The 17,333-nt window shown below is 41.9% G+C and overlaps 1 protein-coding gene across 16 annotated transcripts in view; it reads right to left on the bottom strand.

The window, feature by feature from the left end:
• The window catches only part of nav1b (neuron navigator 1b), an 80,423-nt gene that overhangs the window by 11,527 nt on the left and 51,563 nt on the right, over nucleotides 1–17,333 (bottom strand). For 5 of the 16 annotated variants that reach the window (XM_039798777.1, XM_039798776.1, XM_039798778.1 and 2 more), the window contains 16 exons: nucleotides 17,042–17,192; nucleotides 15,552–15,852; nucleotides 13,572–14,322; nucleotides 12,389–12,805; nucleotides 11,724–11,765; nucleotides 11,485–11,642; nucleotides 10,789–10,962; nucleotides 9,739–9,791; nucleotides 9,241–9,264; nucleotides 8,647–8,724; nucleotides 3,466–3,474; nucleotides 1,996–2,079; nucleotides 1,726–1,791; nucleotides 1,450–1,561; nucleotides 1,174–1,313; nucleotides 533–541 (listed from right to left, as the gene is read on the bottom strand). In XM_039798777.1, coding sequence (XP_039654711.1) covers nucleotides 533–541; nucleotides 1,174–1,313; nucleotides 1,450–1,561; nucleotides 1,726–1,791; nucleotides 1,996–2,079; nucleotides 3,466–3,474; nucleotides 8,647–8,724; nucleotides 9,241–9,264; nucleotides 9,739–9,791; nucleotides 10,789–10,962; nucleotides 11,485–11,642; nucleotides 11,724–11,765; nucleotides 12,389–12,805; nucleotides 13,572–14,322; nucleotides 15,552–15,852; nucleotides 17,042–17,192 — 2,569 coding nt within the window. The remainder of the gene's footprint in view (nucleotides 1–532; nucleotides 542–1,173; nucleotides 1,314–1,449; nucleotides 1,562–1,725; nucleotides 1,792–1,995; nucleotides 2,080–3,465; nucleotides 3,475–8,646; nucleotides 8,725–9,240; nucleotides 9,265–9,738; nucleotides 9,792–10,788; nucleotides 10,963–11,484; nucleotides 11,643–11,723; nucleotides 11,766–12,388; nucleotides 12,806–13,571; nucleotides 14,323–15,551; nucleotides 15,853–17,041; nucleotides 17,193–17,333) is intronic. The other 11 variants (XM_039798785.1, XM_039798786.1, XM_039798792.1 and 8 more) reach the window with 8 other exon arrangements.

The raw sequence follows: 17,333 nt of genomic DNA, 5'->3' as shown, positions 1-17,333 counted from the left end.
ACGTTTATGGGCGTCAACATAGTCTTTGGGCCTGACATGGGGGTGTAACCCCCAGCCAATAACTGCGCCCAGGTTGTACAGCCCGTTCAAACCGCTGTGTTTGTGCTGCTGTGTGTCATTTAAGCGACATGATGTAGCTCCGCATTCACACAAAATCCGGCAAGATTATTTTTTGGGCTTTTCCACCTTTAATTTTTTACAGGACAGCTAGGTGAGAAAGGGGAGAGAGAGGGGAAAGACATGCAGGAAGTCGTCACAGGTCTGATTCGAACCCTGGACCTCTGCGTCGAGGCATAAACCTCTCAGTAGATGTGCGCCTGCTCAACCCACCCACTTAGCTAACCTGGCCACCTGCTTATATACCTTTAACAGTTTAATATGATCAAACACTGTACAAAGTGATTCTGTAAATCAAGAAAGAAACAGACAACAGAACGTTTCCAAAGGTTTCACAAGTATGTCTCATTAAGTGCATGCAGGCTGGAGAAGGGGAGGGGGTTCAGGGTTTATTTACCGTAGCAACATCACTTACCTCAAAGACCTAAAATAAAAAAAGCAGGGCAGCATGAGGGAGAGACCAGAGTCATACTTAATAACAGATTTGGAACAAGATAGGACGAGAATGACACACACGCACACACATGCAGGAAAACAAAATAGAGCAGCTGACTGACTTATTTTTTTGGGATCAAAAATAACATCAGATCAAATAAACAATACAAACTGACAATAACCCCACAGCTCATCTACACACTGGGCCAATATAACCGCATCATTTTAAAACTTAATTTGTAATCCTTTATCATATATTTTTCCAATTTTTAATTCTACCTGTTATTCTTTATTTCACACTAGCCTTTTTAGCACCCTGCATTTCACTGCACACATTGTACACTATGAGCAAAAAAATCCTTGGATCTTAAATCTTGAAATTTGATAACAACAACTATCACCAAATGTGCTCAAAGTTTGATGAATTTGACATTGATGACAAATTACCAATTGACCAATTACAAACCCAGACAAGCTGAATGGTTCAATTAAATGGCTTTCATCCCTTTCACTAATGAACTGAAAAAAAACCCATCTGATTCATAACCCACTGCAAAATAAAAAAATAGTATTTCTAAATCCAGTGGGACCTCTAGATTCTGCCTGTGTGCGCTCTCTCACCCAGCCCTTTTTCTTCTTCTTCTTGGCCTCCTGCTCTTTGAGACTACCCAGACTAGAGTGGCTGGAGTGGCTGGTGTGGCTGGTGTTGCTGGTGAGGCTGGAGATGCTTTCTGAGGAGTTCTGGCGTTTGATCAGCAGTTCTACATTCCAGGAGAAAAAAATAAGAAAAAAAAAAAAAAAAGAGCACACTGAATATCGGGAGGGGAAGCTTTTTAAAAGTCCCACCTTCATCTTTGCACGTGTCTGGTTTTTGTACATCCGTGGCACATTCTGTACCTTTAGGTGTGATGTCTGGATTACTGAGAGCCCCCTGAATGATTTCTTGGGCCTCTGTGTTTTTGACCCTCAGAACCTCGATGGTATCCTTCAGCTCAGTGAGCTCAGAGTCCTGAAAAAGGAAAATATCAATGTGTTCATACTAGCTTACAGTCTGGTAACTGAACCAACATTCTTCTAAACCGAGGATTGTGGAATGTCTATCTGCTTCAAAACACGGATGACGGGGGTTGTGTTCAATGGCTGATGACAAAATGGAAATCCTGCTATACGAACCTTTGACTCACAACTCATTTCCAGGACAACTATGTCCCCTGGTAGCTTCTCTTTCACTGACGGGATCTAATATAAAGCAGTTCAACCATGATCAGTCTAATGTTTCATCATCATTATCATCATCATCATGTATTTGTTGAGTACAGTATGCAGTGACACTATTTCTTTAGAATGATATTCATGGCTTGTTTCCTTAAGGGTCACGGTTAAATAATAAATGCAAACTGCCACACACGTCACAGGAACAGTCATTGATATCGTGATAGATACCTTTTGCTCCGAGGAGACCGACAGGGTCTGCAGGCGTGCCGTCATCAGCGCCAAACTCTGCTCAAATGCCGCTACCAGATTAGCCTTTAGAGGAAGACACAGAGTTAGAAGGAGGCAGAGAGAGAGAGAGAGAGAGAGAGAGAGAGAGAGAGTGGGGGGGTTGAGACAGCAGACAGGTATGAGTCACCGGCTGCATGGAATCGGTCTGCAGCCTCACAAGAAAATGGCTTTCTCCTTCTGCTGGAAGAGGAAGGAGGGGATGGAGTAGTGGACAGCTGTGGATGATGTCAGAGATGAAAGAGGACATTAGGGTAATGGTGATGAGGGAGGAAAGTGATGCTGCGCTGAGGGACAAATCTAGTCAACCTCAAGTAGCATGTTTAACATTTAGGCTAGGATGTCTCGAACTATTTCTGCCTGATGATGGAGAGAATCATTAGAAATCTTCTAAAAGCCATGTCTGACACCATCATAATGAATATGTTAAGAAATAAAGACAACTTCTACATGATGATTTGTTGGAATGATGGTTCAGATAGTCCTCTTTTAGTGGCTTTATTTTTGTTGGGTTTAGTTTCTTATTTTGGTTTGATCGTGTCTAGGTCTGAAAGCACATTGTGTGGTGGGTCTGAGTGTGTTCCCTTCTTTTGTTAAACATGGCCAGCCTATCACTCCCTTCATTATTTCTTTTTGTGGGTAAGCTTGCTTTGGTATTTCTTTAAACTGTAAGTCGTATGCATCTGTTTGAATGATGTTCTTGACCTAGTAAAAGCAAGCCTTTCAGGGGGTTGTAACAGTCTTTACGATTCAATAGAAAATGCAATCCGCTATTCACCTTTTCCTATCAGCAGCTTTAAAGTGTGTTGCATCACCTGAAAGTCCTATGTCCAATATGTTTAACTGCATTTCTCTCTAATGTCTATAAGTTGTATCCCAAAGGTTCATATTTGCGGTATCTTTTTAGCCTTTAAATAAAACTAACAGGAATCATCAGAAACTGGTGCTGAGAAAAATAGTTGGTAAATTAATTTGTCATTTACCAAAAAAAGAATAGACAATAATTTTGATAATCGTTTGAGGAATTTATCAAGCAAATGCTTGATATGCTTGCTGTTTTCGCAGCAGATCCTCAGATACAGTATCATTGTAAAATTATTGTAAAAAAAACGGTTGGTCAGACAAAACAAGTGATATAAAGACACCAGCTTGGGCTCTAATAAATCATGCTGATTATTTCCACTTTGTTCTGACATTTCAGACACTAAATGAATTGAAAATTAAAATAGTGAACAGATTAATAGATAATTGAAAGAAAATTAATAATTAGTTGCCAAAATGTCAACATGCTTCAAGGTTGGCGATGAGGTCAGCTGTTCCACGCAACGAGCCCAATGGATGACAGCAACTCGTCAGCTTGATGTCCACTCACAATCATGCAGAGAGCTCTCTGGAAGCAACAGTCCAACAAACCTGGCCTAGCTGCTACACCCAGCATCCAAAGGTGCGGGTCAGCGGGAGGCAGGCAGGGGGAAGCAGCGAGTCCAGCAGTCAATACGTCCAAGAACGTAAAAGAGAGGGACAGTGGCGTTAGGCGTGGGATCAAACTTACTATATAGTAAAAACATAAACAGTCACTTAGTACAGTGGTTCTCAAACTTTTCTCAATAATGTACGCCACTTTGAAATATTTTTTAGTCACGTACCCCCTGACGAGTGCAAAGCCTTTTTGGTAGAAAAACAGGCTATATAAAGAGGTACAGCTCTGCACCATTAGTGTCTGATTTACTTAACAAGCTTGTAACTGAAACACACTTAAATGTTACTTCAGATGTTTAGAATCCATAACGTTAATTAATTAACAATCCATAATGAATTATGCATAACCGATACATTTGACATTAACATTTCTAAAAGGAATCTCACATACCCCCTGCTGTACTCCAAAGTACCCCTAGGGGTACACAGACACCCATTTGAGAAACACTGACTTAGTATGTTCAAAATGCCCAGGTTAGTTGATAGTTCAGCAACGGCAGTGGGTTAAATGTGCAATAGGAGACTGTAGTTCATACTGGTTGTCTATTAGATCAGGATCACTGGTGAGGTGGTGTTAAAGTAAAAGTTGAGTGTGATGGAAAAAGCCAGACTCAAGCACTTAGAAGCTGCAGGGTGAGAAGAAGCAGGGGCCGAAATGTTTTCAGGTGGTTCAATCAGTTAAAAGCAAGTTAAGGGTTAAGGTTAAATGGGTGTATCAAGATCGCAAAGCTGAAGGATTATAGCAACAGTGGAAAGATGTGAGTGGCAGAAAGAACTGGAAATATGGCATGTCTGCTGTAAGGCCAAAGTTGTTTAGTGGTTAGGGAGCCAACCATAAACCGCAACTGGGGACCTTTTTTTGTATGTTGCTTTCCCTTCGTTTACGGTCATCATCCTACTCTTAGTCAGCTATCAAATAAAGGCATAAAATGCTCAAAAATATAATTTAAAAAAGCTTGTGTTGGTAGATCCTAGATATGTTGCAACTGGTTGTCCTTACTCCCCGCAAGTCAGACCGAGGCCAGAGTTATGCCTCAACATCCAGAGTCATCCAAGTGATCCTCTTCTTTTTTTAGGTGAGCAGGGATTCGCACCATATCTTCCCCACATCTCCCCCTCACAAAAATGCAGGGCCGATATTAGATGTAGCTGTAAAAAGGGGTTTCTGTATCTCAGTTAGTTGTGGGGTACAAACTCAATGGTTGGGTCCGAAATTCCATACTAACATGCTATTTAGAGGCTAAGGCCGGTTACACACTGCCTGCGTGGCGTGAGCGTGGCGTTTCTGTTGCATGTCAGCTGTGTGGATTTTTCTGTCTTTACACACCAGAAACGTGTGTCTGACGCGGTGCTGCTGCTGCTAGCCTTGTCTGGACACATGTATGTTTCCCATTGATAAAATGAAATACCATGTTAAACATAAATATATACTGATTTGATTACAGCAAAGACAACGTCGGCAGTATTGATGGCAAAATAGGCTACAGAATATTTAGTTCTGTATTGACAGGGGCAATATTAGAAAATCGTTTTTTTTTTATTACATTTATATCAAAACCTAGAGACTTTCAAACATCAACATGTCCTTTATTAATATATATTCGTGTCTAAACGACATATAAACATCTTTTCCTGGAAACGCTTCCAACATGCTTGCGTGTCGCGTGAAAAATAGGCGTCGGTCCTATTTCTAGCAGGCACGCGTTTTCGGCGCAGCTCGACCCGCGCCTGATACGCGCGTGTCACGCAGGCAGTGTGTAAGCTCTAACCTGTTAACGCCACGCAGCTCACACGCTCGCGCGACGCATCCAGTGTGTAAACGGCCTAAAACCAGTCCCTCCAGAAAAACGCGATTATGCGATCGCATAATTCAATGCATTATCAGCCAAAGTCCGCATATTCATGCGAGGGCCGCATTTTTTCAAATATGCCGCACTTTCGCCGCATAAATTGCAGATTTCCGTGCAAAATATGCGGTGCTTGCATAATTTCATAATCCCTGCATTTTCGTTGCAAAAAAGTCACATATATATCTTAGCAGAAAGTTGAAAAAATGTTGCGTTTACTTCACCATAGACAGTGGCTGTGTCTCAAACCGCCTACTTGCACACTTCAAGCACTTAGTTTTAAGTATATAGTGTAGATAACAGAAATAGCAAAAAGTCAGTGCACTGAAAGTACCCGGATGACCTCCTAAAAACGGTCAAAAAGTTCAGTGTGGAACGATCATTGACATAGGGAACGATGTGTCGGTACACGATCCGTTCTGCCTGCACGATACGTTCTGCACATGCGCAAGATATTACTGTTTACGACCTGCACGATCTGTTCCACGCTAGCCTATGGCTAGCCTCCAACAGGAAGCTAACGTTAGTTTAGCTAACAGCTAATTCGGCTAACCGCTAGCTGACAGCTAGATTCAGTCTAAAATAACGTTAAGTCAAACTTAATGGGAAAAGCAGGCTACAGCTACATTAAGACTTTACAGTAATAACAATAAAGACAAGTGTTGAGTGATTGGATTTTAAATGAGCACAAGTAAAGTACAACTGACGTAACAGCTGTTATACATGTTAACGTTTATTTTTACGTTTTATTTTGAGGGTCTTTTAAAGTTATTACGTGCTGTCTCAGCTAGCGGTTAGCCGAATTAACTGTTAGCTAAACTAACGTTAGCTTGGCTGTCGACCGGAAGCGTAACTAACGTTAGCTTGGCTGTCGACTGGAAGCGGGGAACAGATCGTGCAGTGTCGTAAATCCTCGTACAACAGCGCATGCGCGAACGTTTTGCGCATGTGCAGAACGGATCGCGTACAGACACGATGGACACTACGCGCACTAAAAGGGTGCCATCTTGACTACGCAGCGGAAAGGGGAGGGACCAAGGATGTCGACCGGCAGCTGATTGGACGAACGCGTCACATGGGTCTGGCTTCTCCCGGATTTCACAACAGAGCATAATGGCGGCTCGTTCAGAATACGATCTTGAATTTTACAAAAATAGTTAACTGAAACGTGTTTCTGAAAACATTTTAAGCAAGAAATAGGTCATGCAGTTGCTGAATCTGTCTTCATTTCAGATCAACAAAGGTCAGTTTAAGAGATTTTCGTCAGATTTTCAGAGGCAGCGGGGCGAGCCGACCACTCGTCATTTCCGATAAGTGTTTTAACATAAGTGTTCCGTTTGGGACAACACTAACCATCCAAAGTGGGTACTACGGCAGTAAGTGGTCAGTGTACGTTAGCAGTATACTGACAGAAGTGTGCGGTTTGAGACACAGCCGTACTTCACACAAGAGCAGCCATTTTCCCCTGTTGCCATGGGAACGTTATGAAGTGACGTAATTACGTGACCATCATCGAAAAGCAGGGTGTTGAAGGTTGAAAAGTCTGTCTCTTTTGTATCTTATTTCCGTCTGTTTAGACTATTACTTTTATTTTTACTTTAATATTATATTATTTGTATATATTGTTGTATCTTATTTGTTTACTTATTGCAATGACTGAATATCTAAACTATTTTTGGAAATTAAGTTTAAACAAAGCAGGGCTTTGGGGAAATCACCTTTTCTTCTCTTTTTCATTAAACCGCAGTTTTTGCAAGTTCCCACATTTTTTGCAAGATCCCGCATTTTTTGCAAGTTCCCGCAATTTCATCGCATAAAATTGCAGAACTATCCCGCATATTCCATTGCATTTTTTAAGAAAACGTGCCGCATAATCAAGGATTTTTGCCCGCAACAATCTCAAAAAAACTCCTTGTTTTTCTGGAAGGACTGTAAAACAGTATGTGAGATATTTTAGTATGTCCGAAATCTTAGTATGAAACCAGTAGTATGTGAATTGCATACTATTTCCGATGAAATAGTACAGTGTGCACACTGGACACTACGCCGGCATAAGCATCCCACAACGCAATGCCGTAGTAATGATGTTTATAACAGACAAACGGACCGCAACCAAGGCAGCTCTGGAACGTCAATAACGCTCTAATTTACATTTCTACATATTTAATATATATACATATTTAAACAACTGTTAGTCTAGTTATTTACCTATTTCAGTAATTTTAGCATTATCTGGCAATGCCCGCTAAAGCTGAGATCGGCAGGGGTTACCATGCTTACGCGTTTCCAACGGCAAGGAGGTTCTCAGGAAGTTACGCTGAAAATGACAGCTTAGTGTGTCCGAAAAGATACACACTACTGTTTAGTTACACAAAAGTATGTTGAACGATAGTATCCAAATTGAGAATGTAGTGCAGAGTAGAGTTGCAAAGGGGTGGAAAGTAAAATTTCTGAAACTTTCCATGAAAAGTTTAGTTGGGGAATTTTGGAAACATTCCAATTCCTTGGGCTCAAATGCAGTACTGTCTGCAATCAGCTTCAATCTGATGCTCTGATGAAATGATCTGTGCGGTGGGTGTGGCCTAATAGCCCTGCAGTAGGCTAAGTAGTAGCCCAAACCATTGACCTTTAGCTTAACATATGAAGGTAGCTAGCATACTGCCTTTGATTTACGATAGTTCTGATTATATGCGTGCTAAGCTAACCATCAGCACTGTCTATTGTTTCCAGCCTATCAAGGACAAGTGGGCTATACAATTAACACACAGGTTAATAGCAATGGGTTATGTATTACACCCCCCCCAAAAAAAAAAAAAAAACTCCCGTATTTTAAAAAGGAAATGTTGGCAAGTATATAGTAGCCTGATTACTGCGTGCATGCATGTCATTGGGGGGACATTCAACTGAAGTTGCATTAAATCAGGTTATTTTAACCAAGATTATGCTGCAAGATGGTTTTTATTCAAACTACATTTAAGTTCCCTATTATAGACCAACAGTATTATAACAAGCAATATTAAAAATATTCAGTTTATTCCCATTCATTCCCATGGAAAGTTTCCAACTTTGAAAATTCCCGGAATTTTGCAACTCTAGTGCAGAGTATGCGATTTCATACGCAACCAATGACTTAGAGGAGGTGTCATCTACGTTTTGGATTGATCACACTCTGATAAAAGTTCTGGCATGCATCCAACACACAAACAAATTAGCTTACCAAAAGAGGCCAAAAGGGAATCTTAAAAAAAAACATATATATCATACATACATTGGCACTAAGCTGCATGGTCAAGTCGGCAACCTTTTCCTGGGAAGACTCCAGCTCTCGCCTTAACTTGCGGATTTGCTGTGGACAAATTGAAAAGTAAGGCCCAGTAGTATGGACAATGTAGTATACAATACCTTGGACAAAAAGCCAGAAGTGTTAATAAAGTTTTGATTATGATAATGCCGCAACTGAATGTGTTGTTTTGCTTGGTTAGCTTAATAAAGAATATGCAAACAACAAAATATGAAAGACACCGACATGACAGTGGGTAAATACACTCCAAACCAATAGAAAATGTTTTATCAAGGGATGGCAGTGGATTTGAGCACTTTTCTCATGCACTGGGAATTGTATGAGGTCTGAGAATGTCTTTACTAAATGTTAGCAGGTGGTGCTGATGGATAAAGAGTATCAGGGATAAAACAAAATGAAATGAGTTATGAGATCCTGAGTTAAGAGATCCGTGGTCACAGACTTCACTGAGCACTGTTAACATCATCTGGTGAACGGACCCGTTTCAACAGGAAATGACTGACAGATGATGCAGAGAAAAGGCACAATGTGAGTTGAAGAGTCATGGCTCGTTGGCCTTACCTCCCCTTGGATCCTCTCCTCATTCTAAAGTAGGCATGGTGAAAGCAAATGAACAATAAAGGATATGGTAGAGCATTAACTTCAGGGGCAGTTACCAAAACTACTTATCCACAGTAAAGGGGACATCAGTGAAGTTTTATGGAGACTGCTATGTTGGAATACACAGTTGGAATAGGTACCGAATAACTGCCCAATCACAGAATGAAATACAAGGTCACTAAGAGGTTTATAACCAACTAGGGAAGACTGTAAAGTCACTTAATATAATGCATGCAAGGTTCCCCTGCATGCTAAAAAAGTCCAAAAGTCCTTGAATCATTATGATTAAAGCAATTTTCCTGTATTAGAGAAAACAATTCTAGGCTGTACAAGCTTTCCTAAATGATCGCTTTGCTTCTTGAAGACACAGGACAGTATGTAAACGGTAGTCACAAAGCATTAAACTCCAGCAAAAGTAAAGTAGAATTGGACTGTACATATTTGACTGTATCTACTCACCGAGGAATAGTTGGATGAAGCATTGGACGCCAAAGAGAGCACAGAGCCATGCACTGAAACAGGCAAGGTGGAGATTTGACTTAATATTAAAAGTAACTTTCATTTAAAGCAATTTACTAGGTTACCCAAGTACTTAAGAAATGTTAGTAATCAGGGATGTCGCAAATAAATGACACACAATTTTACAATTTACAATACAATTTTCAACCCGTTTGTCACCTCAACCTGGCAACCTGTAACCCAGTTGCGCAGTTGATCTCTGCGCAAGCTTCGTAGAAAGTTCAGACCTGAAAGCGAGCCGACACAAATGGCAGGTGAAGGCGGGCGGTGTTCCCGCAAAGAAATCAAAATATATCTGTAAATTTCAACAGTGTTGGGCGCAACAATTTACATGCATCTTACCTAGTCATATCGACAACCTCCACGCTTTTTGTAAGGTGTGTCGCATTGATTTTAATGTAGCGCACGGCGGGGAAAATGACATTTAACACGCAGCGGGTCTTACAGTACACTACACAACAGTACCCCCCCCCCCCCCCTCGGTCGCACCGCCATGCCCCCGCACAAATCTCCTGGATTTTGAAAACCAAATGTTGGCAGGTATGGACTAAGGTAACGCGTAAATTAAATCACTGTTACTACTGACAACCCTTAAGGCAATGAAATATATCACACTCAGTCACACAATTAAAACATATCAATAACAGGCACGTTCACAGCCATGAGTTAAGAGTTTGATGTAAACCTTTGTTATCGCATTGAAATACATTAAGAACTTGGAGCTAGTGGTCGAATGTGTATAAAAACGCCTGTAAATTATATGAGAGTGAAAGCAGGTTTAAATTATTGGTGGAAGGTCTCCTGGTTTGTTTACATTTGGTCCACAGATAGAGCCTATAACTCCTTACATAACTTACTATTAATGTAAAATGAAGGCACCAAGACTCCTGTTCTGACATTTTGATTAATAGTATGTGTGCTGACAGCTTTGTTTCATTTGAGGCAATGTTGGGCGACTCCCCTGCAGAGGGGCCGGCTGAGCAGGCTCACCATCATCTCCGGGTTCACGGAAAGACCCGCACCGCATCATGCTTTTTGGCCGGTCAGCCAGGGACATACTGCTGCCCAGGGGGGAGGATCCATAGAGATCGCAGGCTGACTCACTAGGTGGGCCTATGCTGTTGGAGCGCGATATCCTCGGGGTGCCACTAGTAATTGGGGCAACTATAGACATAAAAGAGTTTGGAAACACAGTAAGTTACAGATAAAACTGTAGGATGCAGTTCTGTAGAGAAGTATACACACACACACACACACACACACAGTCTAGGTATAGCACCCTTATTCTGATGACTAAGAGAAAGGCAACACCACGGTTCCACAACAGTCAAAGAGATAAAAATAGCCTGACATGACCCTCCATCTCCAGCATATTTCAGACTTTAACTCAAGTCTTTTTCTTTTTCTTATCCTATCTTATCCTTAATATTCAGCGTATTGAAATCTGACACCATAATAATTTGCCATCACTTCATGGTTCAGGCATGACTGGATCCATTTATTGACAACTTGTGTCAACATCTCTTAACTGCAAAACTATGCCAGACTTTCCTCGCCGTGTGAACTTAATATCCCTGTCCTTAATAATAAGATGGATGGCTTATCAAAGACCTCATTAGTTACAAAGCTCAAACAGTGAGTGTTTTTAGAACTTGGCAGCCAAATGGAGCAATGGAGCAGACTCACCCACGTTGGTGAGGGGAGCCTTGCCGGAGGAGGGGTGGAGAGGGCGGGTGGGAGAAGGCAGCTGAGGGGGGCTATCGCTCTCTGTCATGCTGACTATGTTGTGGGAGTGGCGCCTTCCAGGTTTGCCGTCACTCTCTGACAGGCTCGAGCCATAGCGTCTGAGAAAAGAAAAGTCATTTTAACTCCAAACAATGACGATATAGCGCAGTGTCAGATTTCAAATAGATGCTTGGACGTACTCTAATCCTTTCTTCGGCAAGGTATTTCTGTCTGTTTGCAAGCTGTAAAGAAGAGAATAAAAATATTATTCGAAGAGGATAAACAGTCATTGTGAATAATTCTTCTCAGAGCCTTACATAAACACTATCATTAATTTATTCATCTTAAGTTTTGTCATAGGACCTGCATAACACCCGTATAAGAGATATCAAGGGTTTATCTTCTAATACATTGTCCAACTTTCCCATCTGGCACACTGGGCACTTTCATCAAACACAGCGTGGGATTGGCTAAAAGTGAATTTTTTTTGGCAGGAAATATTTCAGACCATCTCCACCTTGACAGACAGGCACCTTGAAATTTTCCGATAGAGCCAGCCCTCCATCTTCTAAATGACACCTCAGACTTTCTGTTCCCGGAAAAGGCGCATAAAATATGGTGGGCTGGTATGTCTGCTGCCAAGAAACTTATAGCCCAATGTTGGATGTCTTCACACTGAAACAGTGGTCCAACTGCCTACTGGACATTTTGTTCAGCTGTTGGGATAAATGCAGACTTCTTCTAGTATTGGTTGATAGGAAGATGGAAAAGTGGCACTGAAAGGCTTTTTACGCAAATAACTAATTTTCTTTCCATTTACACCTCTGATACCTCAATGCTAGATATTTCCCGAGAGGAGACATACCTATCTGTGAGGTTGAGGGATGTCCTGCTTCCAGCTCCCCAGGTTCCCGTACCCCTCTCTTCCTTGTCATGGATCTCAGTTCTGACAAACCTTGCACTGGAAGCCACGCTCATCTGGAGGGGCAGAGACTCCATGCTGCGGTGCATGCCAGACAGCTTGGGGTAGAGCAGCGGTGATCCGCTCAGACTCAGGCTTTCACTGGTGTAGGAGCTGGGGGAATCGATGTGGAGCACAGGCGCTGGGCTGGGGGTGAGGCGGGATGAGGTGTGGGAACCAGCCAAGTCCTGCAGCTTGGAATACGGGGGGACTTTGGGCGGGAGGTCGTGGATGGTCACACAGGAGTCGAGACTGTTGAAGTTCATCTTGTCCACGTGAGCCAAGCTGGTTGGACGACCCAGAGACTTAGTGTTCAGCATCCTAGGGATCAGTCATAAAAAAAAAAAAAAAAAAAAGATGTTGAAATATAGAAACAAGGCGGATGATGTGTATTCATTTCAGTTTTCATTTTTTAAGATTATTTTTGGGGCATTTTCAGTCTTCATTTTGACAGGACAGCTGAAGACATGAAAGGTGAGAGAGAGGGGGGGAACGACATGCAGCAAAGGACCGCATGTCAGAGTCGAACCTGGGCCAGCTGCGTCGAGGAGCAAACCTCCATATATGGGCGCACGCTCTACCAACTGAGCTATCCGGGCGCCCAGTTCATTTTCTAACTTCTCTACATTCAGCCATTCATAGCCAGGCAGATAGTTGTGGTTGTATGTGCTAAGGTTTTGAGAATTCAGCCTCTAAATTTCAACAGCAACATGAACCCATAAAAACATTGTTCCTATTACTGTAAAATTACTCAAAGGTTTAGAGTCTAAGCGGTTCATAGTGAGGTCTGCGGATTGTTTAGAATAACTAGGACACTGTTTGTGGAAAGAGATATTGCTATTGAATTTTTCAAAACGTGATTTTTTTTAATCCTGTAGTTCTATCGTGGTGGTGTATTAGGCCAAAGCAGAGATCCTGAGCATATAAAAACAAAAAGTGCCTGTACCTGCATGGCTAGATACAACTAGAGAATAAAAACTGATGGAAAAATAAGACCTCTAGATGCCACTAGAGGTCAGAAAGATCTTAGTTTTTTGTGTGTAATTTGGGTAAAGCAACCCTTTAAAGTAATATTTAAATGAGACACCTTGGTGTGGTGGGTGATGACAGTTCAGGGTATTTGCTGCTGCCGGTCCGTCTCAGGCCGTGCAGTTTCACAGTGGACTCTCCTGTGGACTGAGTCTCTCCTTTCAGAGAACCACAGTCTCCGTCGGCACCCACAGCCTTGGCTTTGGCTCTCTCCTTCTCCTTCTCTCGGTCTGTCATGTTCACCGGGCCTGTGCTCGTTCTGTTAGACATCTTACTGCTGCAGCTACTGGGCTCTTTAATCTTGGGGCCTGTGGAGGCCATGGGCACAGGTTTCAAACTCAACAGACTGGGGTCAATGGTACCGCTGACAGGCCGAGGTGCAGGGCGACCGATCACGCTGAGCGTGCTGGATTTGGCCGGTCGAGGCAGGCTGCGGTACTGAATACTGTTTCGGGCATTGGGACCCAAGAAGCTCTGCTCACTGCTGGCGTCAAAACTGTTTTTTCGACCCGACGGTGTACCTCCTCCCACAGGCTTCACAGGGATGCCAGAGGACTTGGGGGTTTTCCCCACAGTAGCAGAGCCACTGGAGATGGTGGTGCCCCCTGCTGTCATAACAGTGGCGGTACCGGTGGCCGTTGGTTGTTTCTTGTAGCCAAAGGAGGCTCCAGCTGTGGGTTTAACTAAACCTGACGGGGGCTTGCGGTGCTCTCCGTGATGATCCCTGCCAGCGTCCGAACGAGACCGTTGTAGACCAGCAGTTTTGAGGGAAATCCTGGATTTATCCAGTGGCTTCTCACTTTTAGGTGCTACATAAAGAAAGATATTGTATAGTTGAATAACACCATTATGGCAATTTAAATAACAATTACATGTCTTTAAATGAAAGCAGCAAGAATGTTTGGGCTGCTCGGTTTGTCCTGTTGCCACCATGAACCTGACATGAATAAGCTACTCAAAAACAGAAGGATAGATGATAAATGGATGGACAGACTGAATGGGTTGATGGGCCAGTAAAACCAGTAATTTGGGGCTAACAAAAAATTAAAAACAACCCCACTCAAATAACTGGAACCGGAATGGATAATCAGCACCATCATGGATCATTTCTCTTTAACTAGACACCTTCACAAAAAAGAAAACGTATATATCCTTCCAGCCACTACAGCTGAGACACAATATTAGCAAGAAACATCTGTATTTACTGTGCTTGGAGATCATGTACGTGTCCAGGATGTCAAATGTGACCTACGAACTGATTCTGACTAAAAAGGGTCTTATTTCTTTTTTTTAAAACCATATCATAAAGATATGAAACCAAGTGATATAATACCAAGTGATATAATACCAATATAAAACCAAGTGATATGATCAATCAAAATCTGATCTGTATAGATCATTAAAGTGAAAGAACAGATCTGGCAAACGTGGAGATTGAAAGATTCATTAAAGGATAAGGGTGAAGGAAATCTTTTTTCCCCTGTAAAACTGCAGCCAACATACATACAATCAGGTCTAATGTTAATCGCTTGTGTTTGAAGCTCGATTTTAGCTTTAGCGGAGGAAATTAAAACGAAAGGCCAAGAAATGTTGGTACTGGAACTCAATTTTAACCTTTCATTTAATCATGGCATGTTTTGTCGGGGATTAAATACATTTAGTTGCTGCAGATGGCAGACACAGTGTCTCTGCAGACATGTACAGTAACCGGCTTTTAGATAATTGCCGAAACATGGCTCTGGGCTTTAAGCTGCAGCTTTTTTCATTTTTTTCCCCCCACAAATCAAAACCTTGCTTACGCTAAGGGGGATACTTCTGTATTCATCTTGACACTAAGCAGATATCTGCCTTGGCTGCTCTACAAACAGTCGTTTTTTTTTTTTACATTTGGATAAAGCATACAAAGAGATAATGGATGACATAGATTTAGTAGTTGGAAGAGATAAACCAAATTTCAATAGGAGAGGAATAGTAGAGAAGAGAAGAGGCTGATAAAAAAGAGACCTATGAAAAGTGAGAATATACTATTAGATCTTACCTGCAACTTTTAACGTGCTCTGAGAGGTATGGGTTATGGGGGAGGTCACGCCTATAGGAGGATTACGACCCTTCTTGAAACTTCCTGGATGACCCAAGCTTTGAGGCTTCCTCAGTTCTCCTTTACACCCTGTATCTTCACTAAGGCTCGGAGGCTTCTTTCTCCACTTGCTTGGGGCCTCTGACTTGAGACTCCCCGTGTCATAGCTGCAACTATCAAGCTTGTGGACCGTTTTGCCATCCTCGCTGTACCAAGAAAGTCCACTTTCCACCAGGGAGCGCTTCTCTGCATCAGTGCGGAGCTGCAGAGAGAGGAGCAGGGAAGAGGCACAGTGTGGGTAACCATCAGACATGGTCTGTGTTATCTAAGGAATTGAATGTTCTCTGTAATCTTTGTTTCATCTCAGCTGCATTCCAGTGGGAAGGAGGGAGACATAGACTCCCAGACCAAGCAGATAAAAAAAAAAAAAGCAGAGGGAGACAAAGGAAGGGAAAAAAAGAAGAAAACAAAAACCTGTTTATGGATTTAACACTTTTAGAGAAAAAAATAACACATTAAAGAATATTACAGAAAATGTAAGAATAGAGGACAGCTTGAGCCTTTATTTTTGTAATGTAAGACAGCTCCACTGTAATAGAAAAACTATCATGTGGGGCGTTGAGGAGGTGGCACTGAGGACAAAATTGGGCATGCTGCTTCTTGGCACCCTATTAATGTAATATAGAGCGACAGATGGCTCATTGAGGAAGACTAATGTTCATTCCTCCCTCGTGAGCATTCTGTAAGTAAGCAAAAAGATGAAATGTTTACCTTTGTAAAAGGTAGAAACCACTACCACTTATCGAAGGTGAACATGAAACAAGTTTGATCAAATTTAAAGATTCCATCCAGACATATTTTAACATTTTACATTATTTGAAGAAAAAAAAAAGTTAATTTACCTTGTTGAAACTTCTTGAAATGACATCTACTTCTTCTCCATTATTGAAAAACTCTAAATATTTGTCACTAAATCGTACCCTTAAATGTATGTGTTAAAGTTTAAGGTGAGCACAGAGAAATGTTCCACCTTCAGATGATCCTCAAAACTGCCTCCTAGTGTAAAACTCTGCACATGCATCATTCTGCACAGTGCAGGTCAAACATCCAAGTGAAGTAACAATAAGCAGAAGAACACATTTTTGACTGAAAAGGGGCTTTAAAGGCTCAGTGTAACTACCGAAAGGTAACTTGTAATTTTTTCTGAAGAGAACAAAGAGAGAACAGAGATTCTTCTGCAGTTTTAAAGATCAATTTTCTCTTTCGTTTGAATTTAAAGACAGATGTGAGGTCTGTGGTGCCTTTTTGTGGCCTTGCCAAAACAAAGAACAGCATTGAAAAAACGCTTCAAGTAAAAAAGGCCTGGGTGGCAAACTTCAGCACTGCTTTCACAAAAAAAAAATGAAAGTCAAACATTGTCACAGATGGTTAGGTAGAGTATTTCAGCTCACCATAGCAGAAGAGTTGCGTCTGGATCCCAGGGGTGTGGTTGGGAGGGAGTTAAGGGAGGAGCTGACGTTGAACTCCTCTGAACTGAGGTTCTCCGAGCCATCGCCGTCACCGTCGCTGAGCCCACTGCTGATGGAGCTGCTCTCATCCCAACTGAAACAAGACGATGCAGGACCACTTAGCAAAAATCAAGTAAATGGCAACCATATGAATCAACGTACAACGTAGGTAAAGCAGGGAGTAGGGAGAAACGGCTGGCAGCAACAGTGATACGTCCATCTGTCTGCAGTAAGC

Source organism: Perca fluviatilis, chromosome 4 (genome assembly GCF_010015445.1).
Source record: "Perca fluviatilis chromosome 4, GENO_Pfluv_1.0, whole genome shotgun sequence".
Classification (NCBI taxonomy): Eukaryota; Metazoa; Chordata; class Actinopteri; order Perciformes; family Percidae; genus Perca; species Perca fluviatilis.
This window is presented reverse-complemented; position numbering and strand designations above follow the sequence as displayed.